Source organism: Drosophila gunungcola, unplaced genomic scaffold (assembly GCF_025200985.1).
Source record: "Drosophila gunungcola strain Sukarami unplaced genomic scaffold, Dgunungcola_SK_2 000076F, whole genome shotgun sequence".
Taxonomy (NCBI): Eukaryota; Metazoa; Arthropoda; class Insecta; order Diptera; family Drosophilidae; genus Drosophila; species Drosophila gunungcola.
In genome coordinates, this window is record NW_026453239.1 from 315953 (window position 1) to 332707 (window position 16755).

Here is a 16755-nt window from a genome sequence, read left to right on the forward strand (position 1 = left end):
TTAAGCCTCTAACAATCTCCATTTAAATTTTGTTTTGAAATTTAGTTTTTAATTTTACGATATAAAATGGTAATTTTCGTGCGTCAAAACGGGTTTCCATGTCGAAACAAAACGGTTAACGGCCTTACATGTATAAATACATTTTACACACAATATTACACGTCATTTTACATACTGTACATAAACGGGAACTAGTTATGTTAACTAACAGGATTAAATTGTTTAAATATATTAAATGGAGTAATCATTTTTATTTAAATATTTATTTATTTAACATTGCATAAATATATATTTAATGACGGAGCAAATAATCAATCGATAATGGAGTAATCAGGGTAGAATATTTAATTATTAATTTCTATCCTATTCCTATTCCTAGTGGCTAGCAGCCGATCGTGTTGGCGTTGATGAACTGAACGAATAGCTGCGGCACCTGCTCTAGTGGAGTGGGCGCCGTCTGGCTGGCGCGACAAGTGCTTGTAATGAACTTCTGACGCAGGCGGTTCAGCTGGAGGGCGTTCATCGAGGTAGCGACCTTCACAGGGCTGCTGCTACCCGGGATGCGCAGCTGGCCGAAAGCCTTGATCTTGACGGCGCCGAGGATCTCCTTGATAATCGACTGCATGATGTTGTCCAATTCGAAGAGGTAGTTGGTGGCTCCAAGTGGTGGCTGCAAAATATAAGAACTTATATGAATCTTATATTTTTAAATTTATTATATATATTTTAAATATATTCTTTCTCTATCTCAATCTTTACTATTATAACATGAATGATTAAATTTAATGCAATTTCTAGTAGTCTTTAGAAAAATGGGAGGCAATACATGCCCCTTCCAAAGGGTGTTCTAATTTTAAACAGCAGTTTTTAACGCAGTCCCTTTCCTATACAATTTAAAAATATATTGACTAATAGTTTCTGTCCAGGCTCGAACAGCAGTTCTTAACTTACATTCTGGGTGCTCTGGTTGGGCGGCAGGGGCTGCGTTTCGTACAGGGACTTGTAGATGGCCTCCACATCGAGCGTGTCCTCGGGCAGGGCCACCACCAGCGGACTGTCCCACCGGTTGTTGCTCTGCGGCTCCTCGTATCGCATGCACAGGGCGTCGAATGTGTCGCGGGTGTAGGGAACGTTCGAGTTTTCCACCGGCTTGTCCTCCTTCTTCGCTGCTTCGCTGTCGCCAGGCAGCTCATCCACCGCCGTTCGCTGCACGTTGAAGGCCCACGCCTGCTCCTGGGAAATGCAGCAGAACAGGGTGCACTGGGTGGTCCGGGATGCCTTGGTCATGCAGTACAGTTCATAGCGATAGCCTAAAAGAGATATAGTGGGCTTGTTGTGACATCTCTTTTATCAGCCGAAGCTTGACCAGAACTGACCCTTGATGTAGTTGCCGGCGTCCAGGATGACCAGATCCTCCTTGTTGAGGTGGCGTGAAGCCTCCGACTTGAGATCGCTGCGCACCACCTTCTCCTTTTGGGAATCTCCCGCATGCGAATTCTTGCCGAACAGAGCCTTTGGCACGGCCTCATTTTCGCTGATCAGGTGCACCTTCCTGCCGCGCTCCACGAAGTGATCCCGCAGCTGACGGGCACGGGTGGACTTTCCGCTGGCCGGCAAACCCGTAATTACCACAATTGGCATGGTTTCCCTCACCTTTAATAACAACAATAAATAAACAAAAAATAATGTCCATACACGCCGCACTGCCTGCAGTGTTGGTTAACGAACACCTGCAAGTGTAAGAGACTCAACATATTTCGAGCTAAATCTAACTATTTTAACCGCTACGATTTGAACGATTTTAAGAACGGAATTGTTCAAGTTCAATGTTACTTGTTGAATGATGCAATGTGCAGAATACCATATGCAAGATGCAAATTAACATGCGGCTTGTAAAATTCAACAAAAACGGGCAATTTACAATATGCCAACTCCTAAGCTTAAAATTAAAAAAAAATCACCATTAAAATAGGTGTTAGTAGAAAAATATTATTATAGGAAATTTAGAATTATAATTCTTTGAGATAATGCTTATAAGCTGAAATTGATTTTTTTCTTTTTAAGACCCTCATGCAGATCCGGTGAACATCTTTACTGGTTCCATGATTTATATTTAAAAATTAATTAGTGCATTTTTTCAGTTAGTTTGTAATAATTGTAATAAATTTAAATATTTAAAGTATTTAATTCAAGAGCAATATTTTTGAGCGATTCAAAATGTATTTTTTTAATTTAGCTTTTTTTTTAATACTATTAGCTATTTTTGAATGGCAACAGCACAGCTGTCTATGTGTCGAGCAGTGTTGCAAAACGAGCACGACTTGACGTTGACCTGCACATACGTGTGAGTTCAAATATAAAACCTTTAAAATCCGGGTGACGGAATGGCCGAGCCGCGCCGCCGTTTCCGCAACAAGAAGCGAGATGAGAACCCCTGCGGCATCCTGGCGCCCGTGACCATTGCCCGGCGCGAGGATGCGCGCCTGGTGCAGCCAAAGATTCTGTTGAAGAAGGATCGCGACCGGGACAAAGAGTGGGACAGGAATGGCGATCGGGATCGGGACCTGGTTAGGGACAAAGAGGCGGAGCCTAGTCCCACCAGCAACACTAGTAGCAGTTACCCCGATGCACCAGCGGCCATCAAGACGGTAATCATCAATCGTACGTGCGATCTGCGGCCATCGGACAGGTGTCATCAGATATCCATGCTTGGAGGAGGAGCACCCAACTCGATGGAAGGAGGAGCTCCTGCCCAAGCCGTGCCGTCGACCTCCGTCTGCGCTGCCTTGATTAGCTCGGCACCTTCGCCGAATGGCCAAAGGGACAAAGGCAACTGCGCAGGAGCCGCAGGCAGCTCAGCCGGAGCAGCAGGTGCCCTCCAGGACATGCAGCCGCCGCGCATGAACCGTCCCACGCCCATCATAATGGCCAATGGTGTCTTTAATGCCACTGCCCGCAAGGTGTTTCACAAGACCAACACAGATTTCACTGTCATAGGCGTTTTGGGTGGCCAGTGTTCCGGCAAGAGCACGCTGCTCAATCTCCTGGCTGCTGAGCGGTCCCTGGACTACGACTACTACCAACACCTGTTCTCGCCAGAGGCGGATGAGTGCGTCTTCGCCACCCGGCACAAGGCAAAGCCAAATAACGGACAAAAGAGTATTTGCGTCCCCGCACCGAGGCTTTGCAGTTCTTCATCACCCGGGAACGTTACATCCTGCTGGACTCGCCACCGCTGCTGCTGCCCGTGGGCAAGGAGCCGGACCATCAGGATCTGAACTCCCTGGCAGCCATGGCTCAGCTGCTAAGCGTGTGTCACGTCCTGATTTTGGCCATTGATGGCTTGGCCGTGGAGCAGTTGCGTATATTGCAGGCTGCCCTTCGACTCAGACCCACGTTTCCTTGCAAGGGCTATGTGCGGGACCACCTGCCGCAGGTGCTGTTCGTGCGCACACGTGCCCAGCGGCTGGATTTCGAGCCGGTGCAGCGGGAGCGATTGGACAAGAAGCTGGCGTTCCTGTACGGGCCCACGGGATTGCCTATTTACTGGGGCAGAGGCGAGGCACGCTGTTTGAACACATTTCTGCTGCCGGAAGTGAGCAGTAATGCACCCACCGCTTTTCACGCTGGCCTGGGCGAACTAGTCCGACAGTTTCGTGAGCGTGTACTCGGTGCCACGCGCGTCTCCATGTGCCACACAAGCACCGAGCTGAGCGAGGCCATCTGGTTCGAGATCCTGGCGGAAAGCGCTCGCAAAGGTGCCCCCCATTTCGAGAAGATATATGCGGAGATCAAGCTACGCCACTTGGACACTCGCTGCCAGTGGCGGTCGGACAATTGGCGCACCTTCCTCAGTGGCACAGGCACCGAAAGCTGATCCAAAGAACTGTATTATTGGGCAGGGATTACTTGGACCATTTTAGAGATTAAATTTCCAATATCACAGCTGACCTCTCTTTTTACTGCTAAATTTGTATAGTGCATAGGGTCAATGTTCATTTTTGAAAGAGTTGTTAAGAGTTAAAATATGAATCAGAAATTGAGACTGTGACTGATATACATATTGTTTCACCATTAAATAAAAGACTTCACAGAAAATAATTTAAAATTTGCAGAAAAAGTATTTACAATTTTAAGTTGAAATTCCACGCTTAGTGTACAACATTGGAGTTTTGTATCAAACCGATTAATAATACATATATTGGTTAGTAAATTAAAGAAACTCATTCAATAAATACAAATTATTATTTTTTTTAATGTTTTGTTTTGGTATATTGTTAAGCTTATTTCGAAACACTCTGTTTTGTATTTGCACGATTTTACAGCAAAAAAGCTGCTTCACTTTGTATATTTCGAAATGGGTCTACAAAAAAAAAGGTTTTTACTGAATAGAGGCATAACATTTACTCTACAACATCGAAATATAGTTGTGTCAACTCGAGTTCACTGTCTTGCCTGTGGCTTAATCATGATTAAGGTGTTGGTGATGGCATCTGTAGGTGGGTTTGGATTCAGATTTGGGTTCAGTTGTAGGGTTGGGTTTGGATTCAAAGGCTATCACGTTGGCTGGGCCATCTCAGTCTCATCGTTGGCCGTGGCCGTGGCCGTGGCCTGCTGACTCAGCTGCTCCTCCTCGCTGTCCTCGCGCACAATGAGATCGTGTGGCTCCCGAGAGGCTTTGCGCTTTCCCCGTTGCTCCTCAAACGGATCCGGCTTGCGACAGACCCAGAATAGGCTCTGATACTCGCTCTGCTTCATCGACGACGGATTCTGGGCGTACTTGGTGCGAATGCCCGTGCGCGATTTCTCGATAACAAACCCTACACTTTCCATGATGATGCAAATGTCCTCGAACGTCGGCTCAATGCTGTTCTGTCCGCTGACGTCACTGTAGTGGTACAGCAGCGGCCCGAGATTCACCCATATGCCACCAGGCACGAGAATTCTGCAAGGTAAAATGTGTGTCAAGACTAATAAAATAAATGGATCTCCTTCGCCACACACCTGTAAATGGTGCGTATAAAGTCAATTACGTTATTGGCGCAATCGATGAAGAAGCACGTTGCCACACAGTTGTAGGTGTGCGGCGTCTTGTAGACCTCCAGAAAGTCCCCAGCGGCTATTTCAAAATGGCCCTTGGGCGGATTTTTTCAGCGGGCAGACATCGGGGAAGCGAACGGCGGTCACCTGATCCTCGCGCCTGAGGTTGTTCACATACTGATGCACCCACGGGTACAGCACGTACTTGTTCTCGTAGTCGCAGCTACCACCGAGAAGGAAAAACAATTCCAGAACATATTAAATAATCAGCTTTAGATAAAGAAGAGGAGGAGGATCAGGAAATCAGTACCGAAACTAAAGAGTTCACTCACAGATTGAGGACAAAGTTGGAAGCAATCAGCATAAAATAGGAGAACTCGTTTCCCTCGCACGAGTATCCCAAGCATGCCAGCTCGTAGGTGAGCCGTCCCAATCCCGCTCCAGGCACCAGGATCTTAATCTCCTTCAGCTCGCTGTTCATTAAAGGAAAAGAATATTAAAACAATAAAACATGAATGCTCGAAAGCACTCACTAATCGCCAGGCTTGTAGTACTCAACGATGCTGTCGATGATGGGCTTGTAGGATTGCTCCCGCTCCAGGGCGCCATCGGTGCTCCAGTCGCGCGCAATCAACTTCAGCGTCGACTGGGCCTTTAAAATTTTGAGAGGTTCAACGTCAGCTTCATCGAATGGAATATCATTCTGTGAGTTGGATAAGAGCGGGTGCGAAATACGGGATGCGGGTGTCATGTACAGATATTTAGGAGAAACATAAAGAAAAGGAATATGAATATATGCCGAAAAAAATAATTAAAGAATTTAATTTTGTGAATAAACAAACATACTTAAGTAGTTATAGATGTTTTTTGGGTGTCTAAGATTACTAATGCTAAAGTTTACAATTTATTCAAACTGAAAACTGTTATTTTGTGCAAATTGTTATTTAAAAAGCTAAATAATTTACTTCATCTTTGCCTAACTTAAATTTGTTCCTATAAATATAAATATAGACAATTCTTGATATAATGCGACTTATTGAAATGATGAATAACAAAACGTTAGGAAAAATATTTCGTAAATATTTTGTGGAAAGTTCGGTGGATGAGTGAGGATGAAGGAGTGCGTTCTAGGTTCTTTAAAGATCTAGACTGTAAATTCTAGAGCTTTAACTCATTACCTGGTCCATATCACCGTGCCTCACGTTTGGCGGCGGCTCATCAAACTCCCACCGGTCCGTCGAGTTTTCTGTCGATTCTTCTGCCGGATAGAGGACACGCTCCCGCAGAATCTCCCGGATGACCGCCTGGTTGCGATCGATACACGTGCGCACGCACTTCAGATGCCCTCGATACTTGGACAGCATGTGCTGATCCTCGCCAGATAGGCTGTCCAGGTAATCCATGGAGCGCTTTAGCCGCTGGCACGCATAAGGCCTGTATGGGAGAAATTAATTGATTTCCATTATCAGTCGATGCCACTTAATGCCGACGAGCACGCTTATCACCAGGGATGACGGGATTTCAGACTTAACTTAAACAAAGCGGGGTAACTAAAAACAAAGGTCCAATTGCAATTAAAAAAATTAACTAAAATGAATATTAATATTTGCAACGCTTTGTCAAAATTAATTAAAGACAATCAATTCTTTCCGTCAACCCACATAAATATGTTTATGTCCATACAAATGTCTTTGAGATCTAAAAATTACAAAAAAATTATTGAATAATTGAATACAATATTTCCAAGCCACTACTTATTATCCTAGACTTGTAGAAAACATTTTAGTAAGATATCAATGAACATTAATAGGTACCGCCAATATTTGAAAAAGCTAGCCAGTTTGGCCTCAATCCACCTACACCGACAGCACTGACATGCACGCACGATATGAAACAAAACGAAACGGGAGTTTGTCGACAACTTGTCTGCACATGTCGCTGCTCTCCTCCCTCTCCCACTGCGTCCAGCCCCATCACCCCATTCACCGTTAGCCGGAGGAGGCAGCATGTGCCCCAAAGCAGCAACAAAAACAGTACTCACCCGTAATAGAGGAAGGCGTTCTGCACCTTTTGGATGTGCTTCTCCTCCTCCTCCTCGTTGGAGGTGAACGCTTTGGAAAGCTGCTCGTCCATCTTGGGATGCATGGGGAACATGGCGCAATCCATGGTGCTCATCTGGGCGCTTCAGCGGCGGAGTCTAAGAAAATTTACACTAGTTATGTCAAAAATTCCGGCATTTGCATTGCTCTTTTTTAGTCTTTATTTTGGATTAAAGGTGGGAAAGCATCGATAGTAACGATGGTAGTTGGTAAGAACGATGTTTGGTAGGGAGTCATCGGTCAAGTTCCCGCTAACTATCGATAAGCATGTGATCTTGGGAGCACTTTTTGAAAGCTTAAAACCTTGTCAATTGAATTTCAAACTTTCTTGTGCAAATAAATAAAGTTAAATCAACCCTGAAATTATAAGAAAAATGTTTTCGGCAATACACTTATTCCACAAGCTCATATTTTATTAAAATTGTATACTCGAATTTCCTTATGATTCAATATCAAACCAAATACGATTCGAAATATTACGCTTCGATACCTTTGTTTTTTCTGAAAAAAACAAATACTCAATAAACTTGATAATGTATTTAACCGTGTTGTTTATTTTCAGTTTAAACTGAAACCGGGTTTTTCCTTTGGAAATCTAAATTATTCTAAACTAACAAGAAATCGTGCTCAACCAAACATTGATTAAACGGGTGGTGTGCAGAACGTTTCGTTTGACTTATTTACACAATCGATTTATTTTTCCGTTGGCCTTCTGCTCCACGAGCACCTGCACGCATTCGCTTACAGCTGGATCTTACGTGTCCGCTTTATCTTCGAGTTTTTGTGATGTACGAATATAACAGGTAATTCCGGGATGTGAAGTAGGCGGAGTTGGAATATACGAAAGGCGGGCACAAACAATTAACAGGTAAAACAGAGAAATATACATAAATGCTAAGTGCCAACAAAGGACCAACAAGTAAAATAAATAAACTAACACTATGCGTACAGTTAGCTATCAACAGTACCGGGGATCGGGTCCGGGCCCGCGTCCGGCGACTATGCCTGCAGTCCGGCCCTGGCCCCCGATCCGGATCCTGTCCCAGTTCCGGCGCCCTCATTGCTGTTGCCCATTGTCTCGACGTCTGTGTCGATAAAGAGCCGCATGAACTGGATGCACCGACTGTGGTAGTCCATCCAAGCGGCGCGCTCGTTGCTGCGCAGCAAAATACGGCCAAAGGTGGAGGCTGTCCGGAACAAATAGTCACATAGTTACGTACAACGCCAAACGTCAAGGAGCTAGGATCTACCCACCGACTTGATGCAGGTCGTAATACTGGCTCTCGATGCCCGCGCGCAGGAACATGCACAGGTGCATAAAGACGTTCCTCTTTGGCGGACTCAGCAGCGATATATAGTCCATGGCCTGCGACTTGTTGGTGCATTCCAGCAGGTTCTCGATCACCGGCTCCAACAGTGCCTGCTCCGGCAGTTCCAGCAAAAGCAGCAGCGCTTGCGCAGCAGTCTCCGCATTAGCAGCTGCAATTCGGAAATACGGATATAATCAGAGTTGAGTAAGAGCAAAGCAACCATATAGAATCCACTTACGAAACGGCTCATCCGACCAGGTGTCCAGCCAGTCGCGCACCGAGTTGAACTGAGCGCCGAGGGAAAGACGGGAGTCGTAGGACGGGAACGCGCCCTCCTGTCTGGAACCCTGCCTGTACAGATAGTCGATCAGTAGGAAGAACTCCCGCGGCATGGTCACACGATACTCGGGGGATTCGTTATTCATCTGTTTGAGAAAATAAAATAAGCAATATTTGGTATTGGCTCTTTTCTCTTTACTACGAGGTATCACTCATCAGTCGTTCCCTATTTTTTGAAACATTTTCGAAAAAATGTAAATAGTTTGTTTTGTGTTTTAGCCAATTCATTGTTTGGTTTGTATTTTTGAATCAATTGCAAAAAAAGAATTTTAAGGCCACGGCTTTTCAAACAAAATTCCGGTTTTCAAAAGGCATATCTCTAAAGGTTTGTGCTTCAAATATCTAAAGGTCTGTGAACTCCCAAATTAAATACTAATGCTCACCAGCTGCTTAATCTGGTCCTGGGAGTACTCGCTCAAGGGACGATCGGTGCGGCACATGGTCTCCATGGAGAGGCCGAAGCAGCTGGGTTGGTAGTTGCCGGTCACCGTGATGAAGATGTCCCTGCCGTTCTCCACGTCCAGGATGAGAATGTCAAAGTTATCGCTGTCCCGGATCTTGCGTAACAAGCCGGCGATGGTGCGCACATTGACGTTCATCTTCAGCCGGATGCTGCGGGCGGAGTCGATCAGCAGAGAATCCTGCCGCGGATCGACATGCAGCCAGGGCTCACAGATGGCGTGGATGTCCTTCTCCTTGAAACTAAAGTCCACGGGCAGCGGACAGTTGTTGTAGACATTGAAGTCCCGTGTGCTCGGCTCGTTGAAGCGCACAGTTCCGAAATCGATCACCGTCTTCTCCACGTTGATCTGCGGCTGGTTGTCGTTCTCCCGCTTGTCCACCGCCTTGAGCACCTCCTCCTGCACCCGCTTGTACTTGACCTCGTCGCGCGTCTTTATCTTCACCCGGAACACGGCGTAGACGGGCTTGTGGTCGCTCTGCCGGATCTCCATGATGCTGTTGTAGGCCAGCTGCTCGATGCGCGTTCCCTTCCAGAGGACGCGGTCGCAGTAGGCCGGCGCCCGCTGCTTCTCGCTGCTGTCGTAGTTGTCCGTGCCCGGGTCGTACTTGTACGTCGGACGGAATTTAATCTCGCCCTCGGTGTAGCCCTCGAAGCACTTGCCGCGCCGCATCTCCTGCCGCAGCTGGTCGTACTGCAAGAGCAGCTCGTAGGTTTGGACATCGCTCAGCGCTCCTGGTCGCTGTTGTCCGGGCGGCTCCTGAATGCGATAGTTCAGATCGCCCAGCCAGAAGATGTGACTGGAAAACGAAAGAGATGGAAAATCAAGTAAGTTCAGGCATTTAAAATGGACCTTAAATATAAAACTTAACCCAAAACTTTATAATAATTAATTATTATAGTAGGCAAACATTCGCAATAGTTAATGAACTAAGTAGTGTTTGAAGTTTTTAATTAAGTTTGTAAGTATCCAGATAAGGAAATTCATCCATTGGCATACAAAAATAAATACAAAGATAATCATATACTAGTTTAGAAATATTTTTATGAATTAAAGACTCCAATGGCCAGGTGATAGTTTTTCTGGTTTATCCAATCAATTAGCAAAGCCATATTAAATTGATTTCTTAAGGGAGGGCCATCATCATATAATTTCCGTAGTTGCTACCTTTTTTGTATCTTCCCTCTAATATTTAAAACTCCTTTTTATTATATCATATTTTGTGCTTTAAGATTTATTTGAAGTGTGTCCAAGCTAAGAAAATGAAATCGTCATTTGTGGTTAACAAGTCTAATAATTGAAGATTATATTTAAAGCGTGCCCAAGCTAAGTTAAAATAATAGTGGTATATAGTAATATTAGCAATTGTGGATATTATTAATATTTGCAAGCCTCTTTTTACATTTTAGGCACTAACTTAGTAAGGTTTCATAATAAAAAAGGTAGTTCATTTTGTCAAGTATGGATGTTTAGCAAATTGTTCTGAGATTCATAATTGGTTTAAGGCAACAAATAGATAAAAATCTCGTGAACTCACTCATGGTCGCTGATGGTGCGTCCGTCGTCGAAGCGTATTCCCTCCACGATGGCGTTATAGTCCTGATTCCGCTCCTCCACGTAGCCCATGTGGGCGGCCAAATGGGAGTTGACGAAGCAGATGTTGCCCTCGTTGAGCTGCAGGCTGATGGCCACGCCCCCCTTGTTGCCCAGCGTATTGAAGATGCCGCGTGCGACCGACTTGGGGCGGCAGCGTATGATGTGCTGGCGCAACTGCTTGCGCACGATGACCGTGAGCATGGTGGCCACCAGGCGATGTGACATCAGGATCTCGTACTCTACATCCGGGTGGACGCTGTCCATCATATTATCACTGCCAGAGGTAGGGACAATTTTAATGTTTATGGGGCCATACAATCGCAGAAACACACTCACATCCACTGCTTTTCGATGGCCTGCACCTGAGTCGAGTTCAGCATGGCCTTTGTGGGAGTGTCCAACTCCTGCAGTCCAATGGCATAAATATCCGGCGGCTGTTCGCTGCACGCCAGCCATGGTCGCAATGGATTGCTGCTGTCGCTGCAAGTCTTGTTGTTCACGTTCCACGTGGCACAGTAGATACTGCAAGGAAAAAATGAATGATTATCATCGCGTGACAGCGAGTGTGCTTCAACTCACATAATGTCCTTGTAAACAATATACTCGCTCTCGCGCTTCTTCAGCTCCTGCTTGACCTCGCCAATCTGGCGATAGTCATTGAGCCACCTAAAGTTGAGCACCGTTTCGGGATCGTGCTGGACCATGGTGCTCTTAAAGGAAATCACCTTGGCCACAAACTCCTCGTAGTGGTCGCCTTCGGTGGCGTAGTAGTAGTACTTGATGGGGCCATCCTCGGCAGTGGACAAGTCAAACTGCTGGGTGGTGATCGAGCTCTTGCTATCTGCAATAGAACCAGAAGAAAATGTAAATATAACAAACTATCTTCCTTGCCTTTCACAACTATTAATTTTCAATTACAAAATACATTACAAACTAAAGACATTTTCCTTACGTACATGCACAGCTATTCTGTTATTTGCCTATAATTAAGTAAAGACTATTCTTGATTAGGTGCCTACTTTACAAATAGTTACTATTCAGTGCCAAGCTGTGAGTTAAATATTTGCAAACTATTTAAAATGACAAACAGGCGTTACAACTGGACGTTTAAATAAAACTAGCCGTAGAGATACATCAAGTTGTTTATGTTTTTGAGCTAAGGGTTATCTTGAATCTTGATTTGTAGCCCCATCTATGAGCCAAAGGTACTTCTCACCCTGTCGCAGCTGGAAATTGTGGTCGATGGCGAACACTTTGTTGATGATCAGCTCGTTCACGGAGGTCAGCGGAGTGCGCAGGTAGGAGAAGGCGATGATGGCGAATGTTCCGCCCGATTTCGAGGAAACAAGCGCCAGCAGTCGATTTGTATACTCCGGACCTTTGATCTGATAAGCCTCGAATAACTGTAAGAAAGGGATTCTTTAATTGGAGAAGACATATATATAAATGTAAATGTAAATAGGCCCCATTGTAGGCTTGGCTTGTTATCAATATGTTTGAGAAATGTTCAAGTGATATGTTTAAAGACATTAGTCATAGTGGAAATACTGAAAGCACACAAAAAATACAATTTCCAATGAATTTAAAGCCTCCATAATGATGTCACAGCATTGACTTTATTTATTTAGAATATAAATTTTAAAAAGAAAAACTTGTTTGCCTTTTTGATATGACATTTATAATAAATCACATGTATGTTTTTAATGTCTCTTTTAAGATTCATATAAGGAGTCTCATTAGGTATTTGTATATATTTTATATTACCCTTTGATCGTCTTCAAAGTATTTGAATTTATAATATTCCAAATTATTTTAAATCCAATGGTTTTTTCTTTTACATAAAATCTACCCTCTGACTATCTTTAAAGCTATTTGAATGACTATTATTAGATACATATTGGAACAACCATTGATGGCTTACGTATTCTATGGTTTCGTCCTCCTTGAAACGCTCCTTAACTATGTCCTTGGTTGTCCTGGCGGCCACAGGAGCAGGATAGGTTCCATTGGGCACATGCACATTGTCGCCCACCGTGTCCATTTTTGTTCTGATGATATAGTTTCGAGCTCCTGGTTCCTTCTTCTATTTGCCTAATTGCTAGTGAGAATGCAAATGCTTGTGTTTTGCCTTAATCTCGGAATGAAGAATAATACTTTTGAGGGCTTCTTCCTCTGCGTCGATGATTTATATGGATGTACGTAGATATGAATATGGACAGTTGTTTGCTGCTGCGTTGTTGCTTTTTTTTTTTGCTTTTTCTATTTATAGTTGGCGCGAACGCCCAGCGATTGGAACTCGTATGGGATCCGATTGGAATTGAAAAGGGGCTGTTTTCGCTAAGAGGTTTCTTATTTCTGGTTGGAGTCGGGAGCAACTAGGTGGCGATTTGACCCTGCTCCTGCTCTTGAGCTGCGTAATTGTAACCCTGTCCGTAATAATTCTGGATAATCGCAGAAGCTTGTTTGTTTTCTTGGGTGATTTATTGTTGTTGTCGCCCAAGGTGGGTGTATCGCACACACACTCACACACTTGCAGAGGCAATTATTCATCGGTAATGCGATGACAATAATAATTGCCAATCCACTCCACTACACTCCGCTCTTCCACTCCGAATCACCTCCTCTCCGTGATGTTGCGAAATTCCCCTGCTAACAGACAAACTGGCACGCGCGCTAATTACGGCTCATTATTTGTTTCGATTTATTTTCCGGGCGATCTGTTCCTGTTCGCCAGCCGTTGTTTTTGTTGTTTTTTGGCTAGAGCTGGGTTAGCCACTGACGATTGTATCGATGTATCGATATAATGAATACGTCTGTTTACACTAACCGAAAGTCTGCATCAACGGGCAAGAGTTTTCGATTTGATGGATGGAGACTTAGGCTTAGACAGATCTAGATGATGGCTGATCCTTTGAAAAATGTTCTTCCAATATTTCTGATGCTTTTAACGCCTTTCTGTGTAGAATTTTCTGGCTTTTCTAATTCGCCAAAAATCATTAGCTGTAGAAATCTTTCCACTTGTTATTTTATCAATTTTATTAAGCTTTAAGGCGGCAGTGTAAAGTCGGTATAAAAAAATACTTATTAAAGGGTTGAGAGCTTGGCTAAACGCTAAATCGATCTTTGGTCACACCTATTGCCGCAACAAAAAAAACAACAACAACGAGCGTGGTGTGGGGGAAACTGCTCCCCGAAACTAAGACCAAACCGAAATAAAATGGCCCAATTTGAAAAGGAAATTGTGCAGGCAGTGCTGATAGCCGACAACAATGTGTGGAACTTCAAGCCCCTCTCGGATGAGGGTTCCACGGTGGGTAATCCCAATAGCACAGCGATTGTTTAACTTCCGCAACCATTTCTCTGCAGGCTCTGCTGCCACTGGTCAATGTGAGGATGCTGGACTACGCTTTAATCGCCTTGAATCGCAGCGGGGTGGAGGAGGTGTTTGTGTACGCCAGCCTTTATCTGCAGAACATCCGGGATCACATCAAGTGAGTTAGTCGCCGGCGCCGCCAAAAGGTGATGCAATTTGTGGTACTAATATCTCAATTTCACAGAGCTGGCATAGCCACGTATGCCTCCTGGTCCTTTAAAATGACCGTCCATGTGATTGGCGGCGAAGGCTGTCGCTGTTTCGGCGATGCCATGCGAGATCTGGACGCCAAGGCTCTGATCCGCGGCAATTTTATACTGCTGGGCGCCGATACGGTCACGAATGCCGATCTGCGTCCAGTGCTGGAGCAGCACAAGCGGCAGGCCAAGTTCGACAAGGGCACCGCCGCCACGCTGGTGTTTAAGGAGTGCTCCAATAACGTGCGCACTGGGAACGAGCTCCTCATTGCCGTGGATCGCCGCAACGATCGCTTGCATTACCACCAGCGGCTGAGGATGCACCAGAAGGAGCCGCGCTACCAAATACCGCTTGACGTCTTCCTGGGCAACTCGTGTGTGGCGCTGCATCACAACCTTTTGGATCCACAAATTGCCATTGGTTCGCCCTCGATGCTGTCGCTTTTCAGTGACAACTTTGACTTCCAGACGCGGGATGACTTTGTACGTGGCTTGCTGATCAACGAGGAGCTGCTCGACAGCCGGATATATGTGGCCCTGCTCCCGGCTGCCCAGTATGCGCACAAAGTGAACAACTGGCCGGCCTACCAGCTGGTCAGCCGGGACATCATCAACCGGTGGGCCTACCCGCTCGTCCCGGACATGGGCGTTTATAAGCTGCAGCAGCAGTATGTCTTCCACAAGGACAACATCTACAAGAGCCCGGGGGCGCATGTGTCCAAGGTGGCGCTGCAGCAGAACGTGGTCATCCAGGCGGGTAGCCGGGTAGACAGTGGATCGGTCATCAACGACAGTGTGATTGGAGCCAACTGTCGCATCGGCAAGAACTGCCGGCTGAGCAACGTGTTCCTCATGGCCGATGTCACCGTAAAGGACAACTGCCGGCTGGAGCATAGTGTGGTGGGTGCGGGCGCCACCATTAACGAGGATTGCGATGTGAGCGCAGGCTGTGTTTTGGGAGCAAATAGCGTGCTGCCCGCCCAGACAAAGCTTTCCAAGACTCTCGTCACTAGCACGCCCAACACACAGCGCAGTGAGGAGGATGCGCTCGCAATGGAGCTGGAGTCCATTGGGCCAAATGCCTACATTGTCAGCGACCTGACCACCGGTGATCCCGAGGACTCGGATGGCGAGGATTTCCTGCCTCAGCAACCGCTGAGCATACCCAAAATGGGCGACCTGCTGGCTCCGCTGGACGAGATCAGCTACTGCACCGACCTCAGCGACGACGACGAGGATGCCTCGCGAGCGGTGACGCCTCTGCCCGATGACACAAATAGTGAGTGCAACTTGAAATTAACCAGCCTAATCAATTAACAACCATTAGCAAATCTTAGTTTTCCTGGGCGAGGTGATCGACTCCCTGACGCGTGGTTTCCGCGAAAAGTCCAATCCCGACTTTCTTATCCTCGAAATCAACTCCTCGCGCTATGCCTACAATATGTCCCTCAAGGAGGTTAACTTCAATGTGGTAAAGGCTGTGTTCGGCATGCAAAGCATCCTGGACCCGGTGAATAACAATGTTCTGGTGGCCATAAATGCCGCATTTAAACAACTGGGACCTGTGGTCTCCAACTACATTAAGAGCGAGGATGCCATGCTCGATTGCCTCAAGGCGCTGGAGGTGATCTACCCCCATCTTTGTTGTCCTAAAAAGCCATTTAACGTTCTCCCTTTTTACCCCAGGATGTGTACGAGGAGAATCCTCTGGTGCGGGAGAAGATCTCGCAGATTGTGCACTACTTATACGACAAGGATTTCGTTTCTGAGGATGCCATCCAGGCCTGGTTCGAGCAGTTGGACGAGGAGGAGCATGCGCATCTGCGCCAGAGCCTGGCGAAGCTTGTGGCCTGGCTGAATCAGTCCAGTGAAGAGGAGGATGACGACGACGATGATGAGGAGGAAGAGGATTAGGAAGTTAGGACGCCCGCTTCACTTTTTTTAAACAACAACTTTCGAAGACTTTTCTCTTCTAGCTTTTAAATGCCGAACCATGAAATGGTTCACCAAAAAAAAAAAAGATGAAATAAAAACAAGATTAATCCAAAACAACTGTAATTGAAAAATGATTATGGAATTATGGGTTTATATTTTACTTAAATTACCAAATCATCTTTCACTTTCATTTGTAATACAACAACTTTCCGCTTCTAATTTTTCAATGCTGAACCATGAAATGGTTCCCCAATAAAAGATTAAATTAAAATGGGGATAATGCAAGTACACCTATTGTTGAAAAATTATTATAGAAGCCTTTGAAATTAAGAATTTATCCAAACATAAGGTTTGTTATTGCACTTCAATAAAGAAAAGGAAATAACTGTGAACACATCTATTATT

General features: G+C 45.4%; 5 protein-coding genes across 7 annotated transcripts; 2 read left to right on the forward strand and 3 right to left on the reverse strand.

Annotated features, from left to right (window-relative positions):
• Window positions 1–271: 271 nt before the first annotated feature.
• On the reverse strand, window positions 272–1726 carry LOC128264699 (protein KTI12 homolog). Its single transcript, XM_053000333.1, has 3 exons — window positions 1377–1726; window positions 952–1310; window positions 272–670 (listed from the first exon to the last, which is right to left on the reverse strand). The coding sequence occupies exons 1-3, from the start codon at window positions 1639–1641 to the stop codon at window positions 383–385; spliced, it is 912 nt and encodes a 303-aa protein (XP_052856293.1). The 5' UTR covers window positions 1642–1726; the 3' UTR covers window positions 272–382.
• A 573-nt stretch (window positions 1727–2299) lies between these two features.
• LOC128264694 (protein SMG9) lies at window positions 2300–3945 on the forward strand. The gene is given in 2 exon segments (XM_053000326.1): window positions 2300–3159; window positions 3162–3945. Coding segments are annotated over 2 exon segments (1491 nt in total). The 5' UTR covers window positions 2300–2384; the 3' UTR covers window positions 3878–3945.
• A 281-nt stretch (window positions 3946–4226) lies between these two features.
• Window positions 4227–7365, reverse strand: LOC128264696 (carnosine N-methyltransferase). Its single transcript, XM_053000329.1, is given in 7 exon segments — window positions 4227–4945; window positions 5005–5150; window positions 5152–5263; window positions 5373–5513; window positions 5574–5743; window positions 6219–6474; window positions 7082–7365. Coding segments are annotated over 7 exon segments (1347 nt in total). The 5' UTR covers window positions 7216–7365; the 3' UTR covers window positions 4227–4557.
• A 308-nt stretch (window positions 7366–7673) lies between these two features.
• Window positions 7674–13616, reverse strand: LOC128264686 (type II inositol 1,4,5-trisphosphate 5-phosphatase). Of its 2 annotated transcripts, XR_008268757.1 has the most exons (10): window positions 12767–13616; window positions 12062–12248; window positions 11425–11686; window positions 11182–11367; window positions 10787–11119; window positions 9172–10048; window positions 8688–8874; window positions 8394–8618; window positions 8089–8326; window positions 7674–7910 (listed from the first exon to the last, which is right to left on the reverse strand). XR_008268757.1 is itself a non-coding variant. In XM_053000314.1 (9 exons), exons 1-9 carry the CDS (start codon window positions 12884–12886, stop codon window positions 8139–8141), a joined length of 2565 nt encoding a protein of 854 aa, XP_052856274.1. In that variant the 5' UTR covers window positions 12887–13616; the 3' UTR covers window positions 7674–8138. The 2 variants fall into 2 exon arrangements, 1 of the variants encoding a protein (XP_052856274.1); XM_053000314.1 differs by having other exon boundaries at window positions 7674–8326.
• A 347-nt stretch (window positions 13617–13963) lies between these two features.
• On the forward strand, window positions 13964–16742 carry LOC128264688 (translation initiation factor eIF-2B subunit epsilon). Of its 2 annotated transcripts, XM_053000320.1 has the most exons (5): window positions 13964–14155; window positions 14212–14336; window positions 14403–15694; window positions 15753–16039; window positions 16102–16742. In XM_053000320.1, the coding sequence occupies exons 1-5, from the start codon at window positions 14063–14065 to the stop codon at window positions 16327–16329; spliced, it is 2025 nt and encodes a 674-aa protein (XP_052856280.1). In that variant the 5' UTR covers window positions 13964–14062; the 3' UTR covers window positions 16330–16742. The 2 variants fall into 2 exon arrangements, with proteins under 2 accessions (XP_052856280.1, XP_052856281.1); XM_053000321.1 differs by lacking the exon at window positions 13964–14155 and having other exon boundaries at window positions 14256–14336; window positions 14405–15694.
• The last annotated feature ends 13 nt before the right edge of the window (window positions 16743–16755 follow it).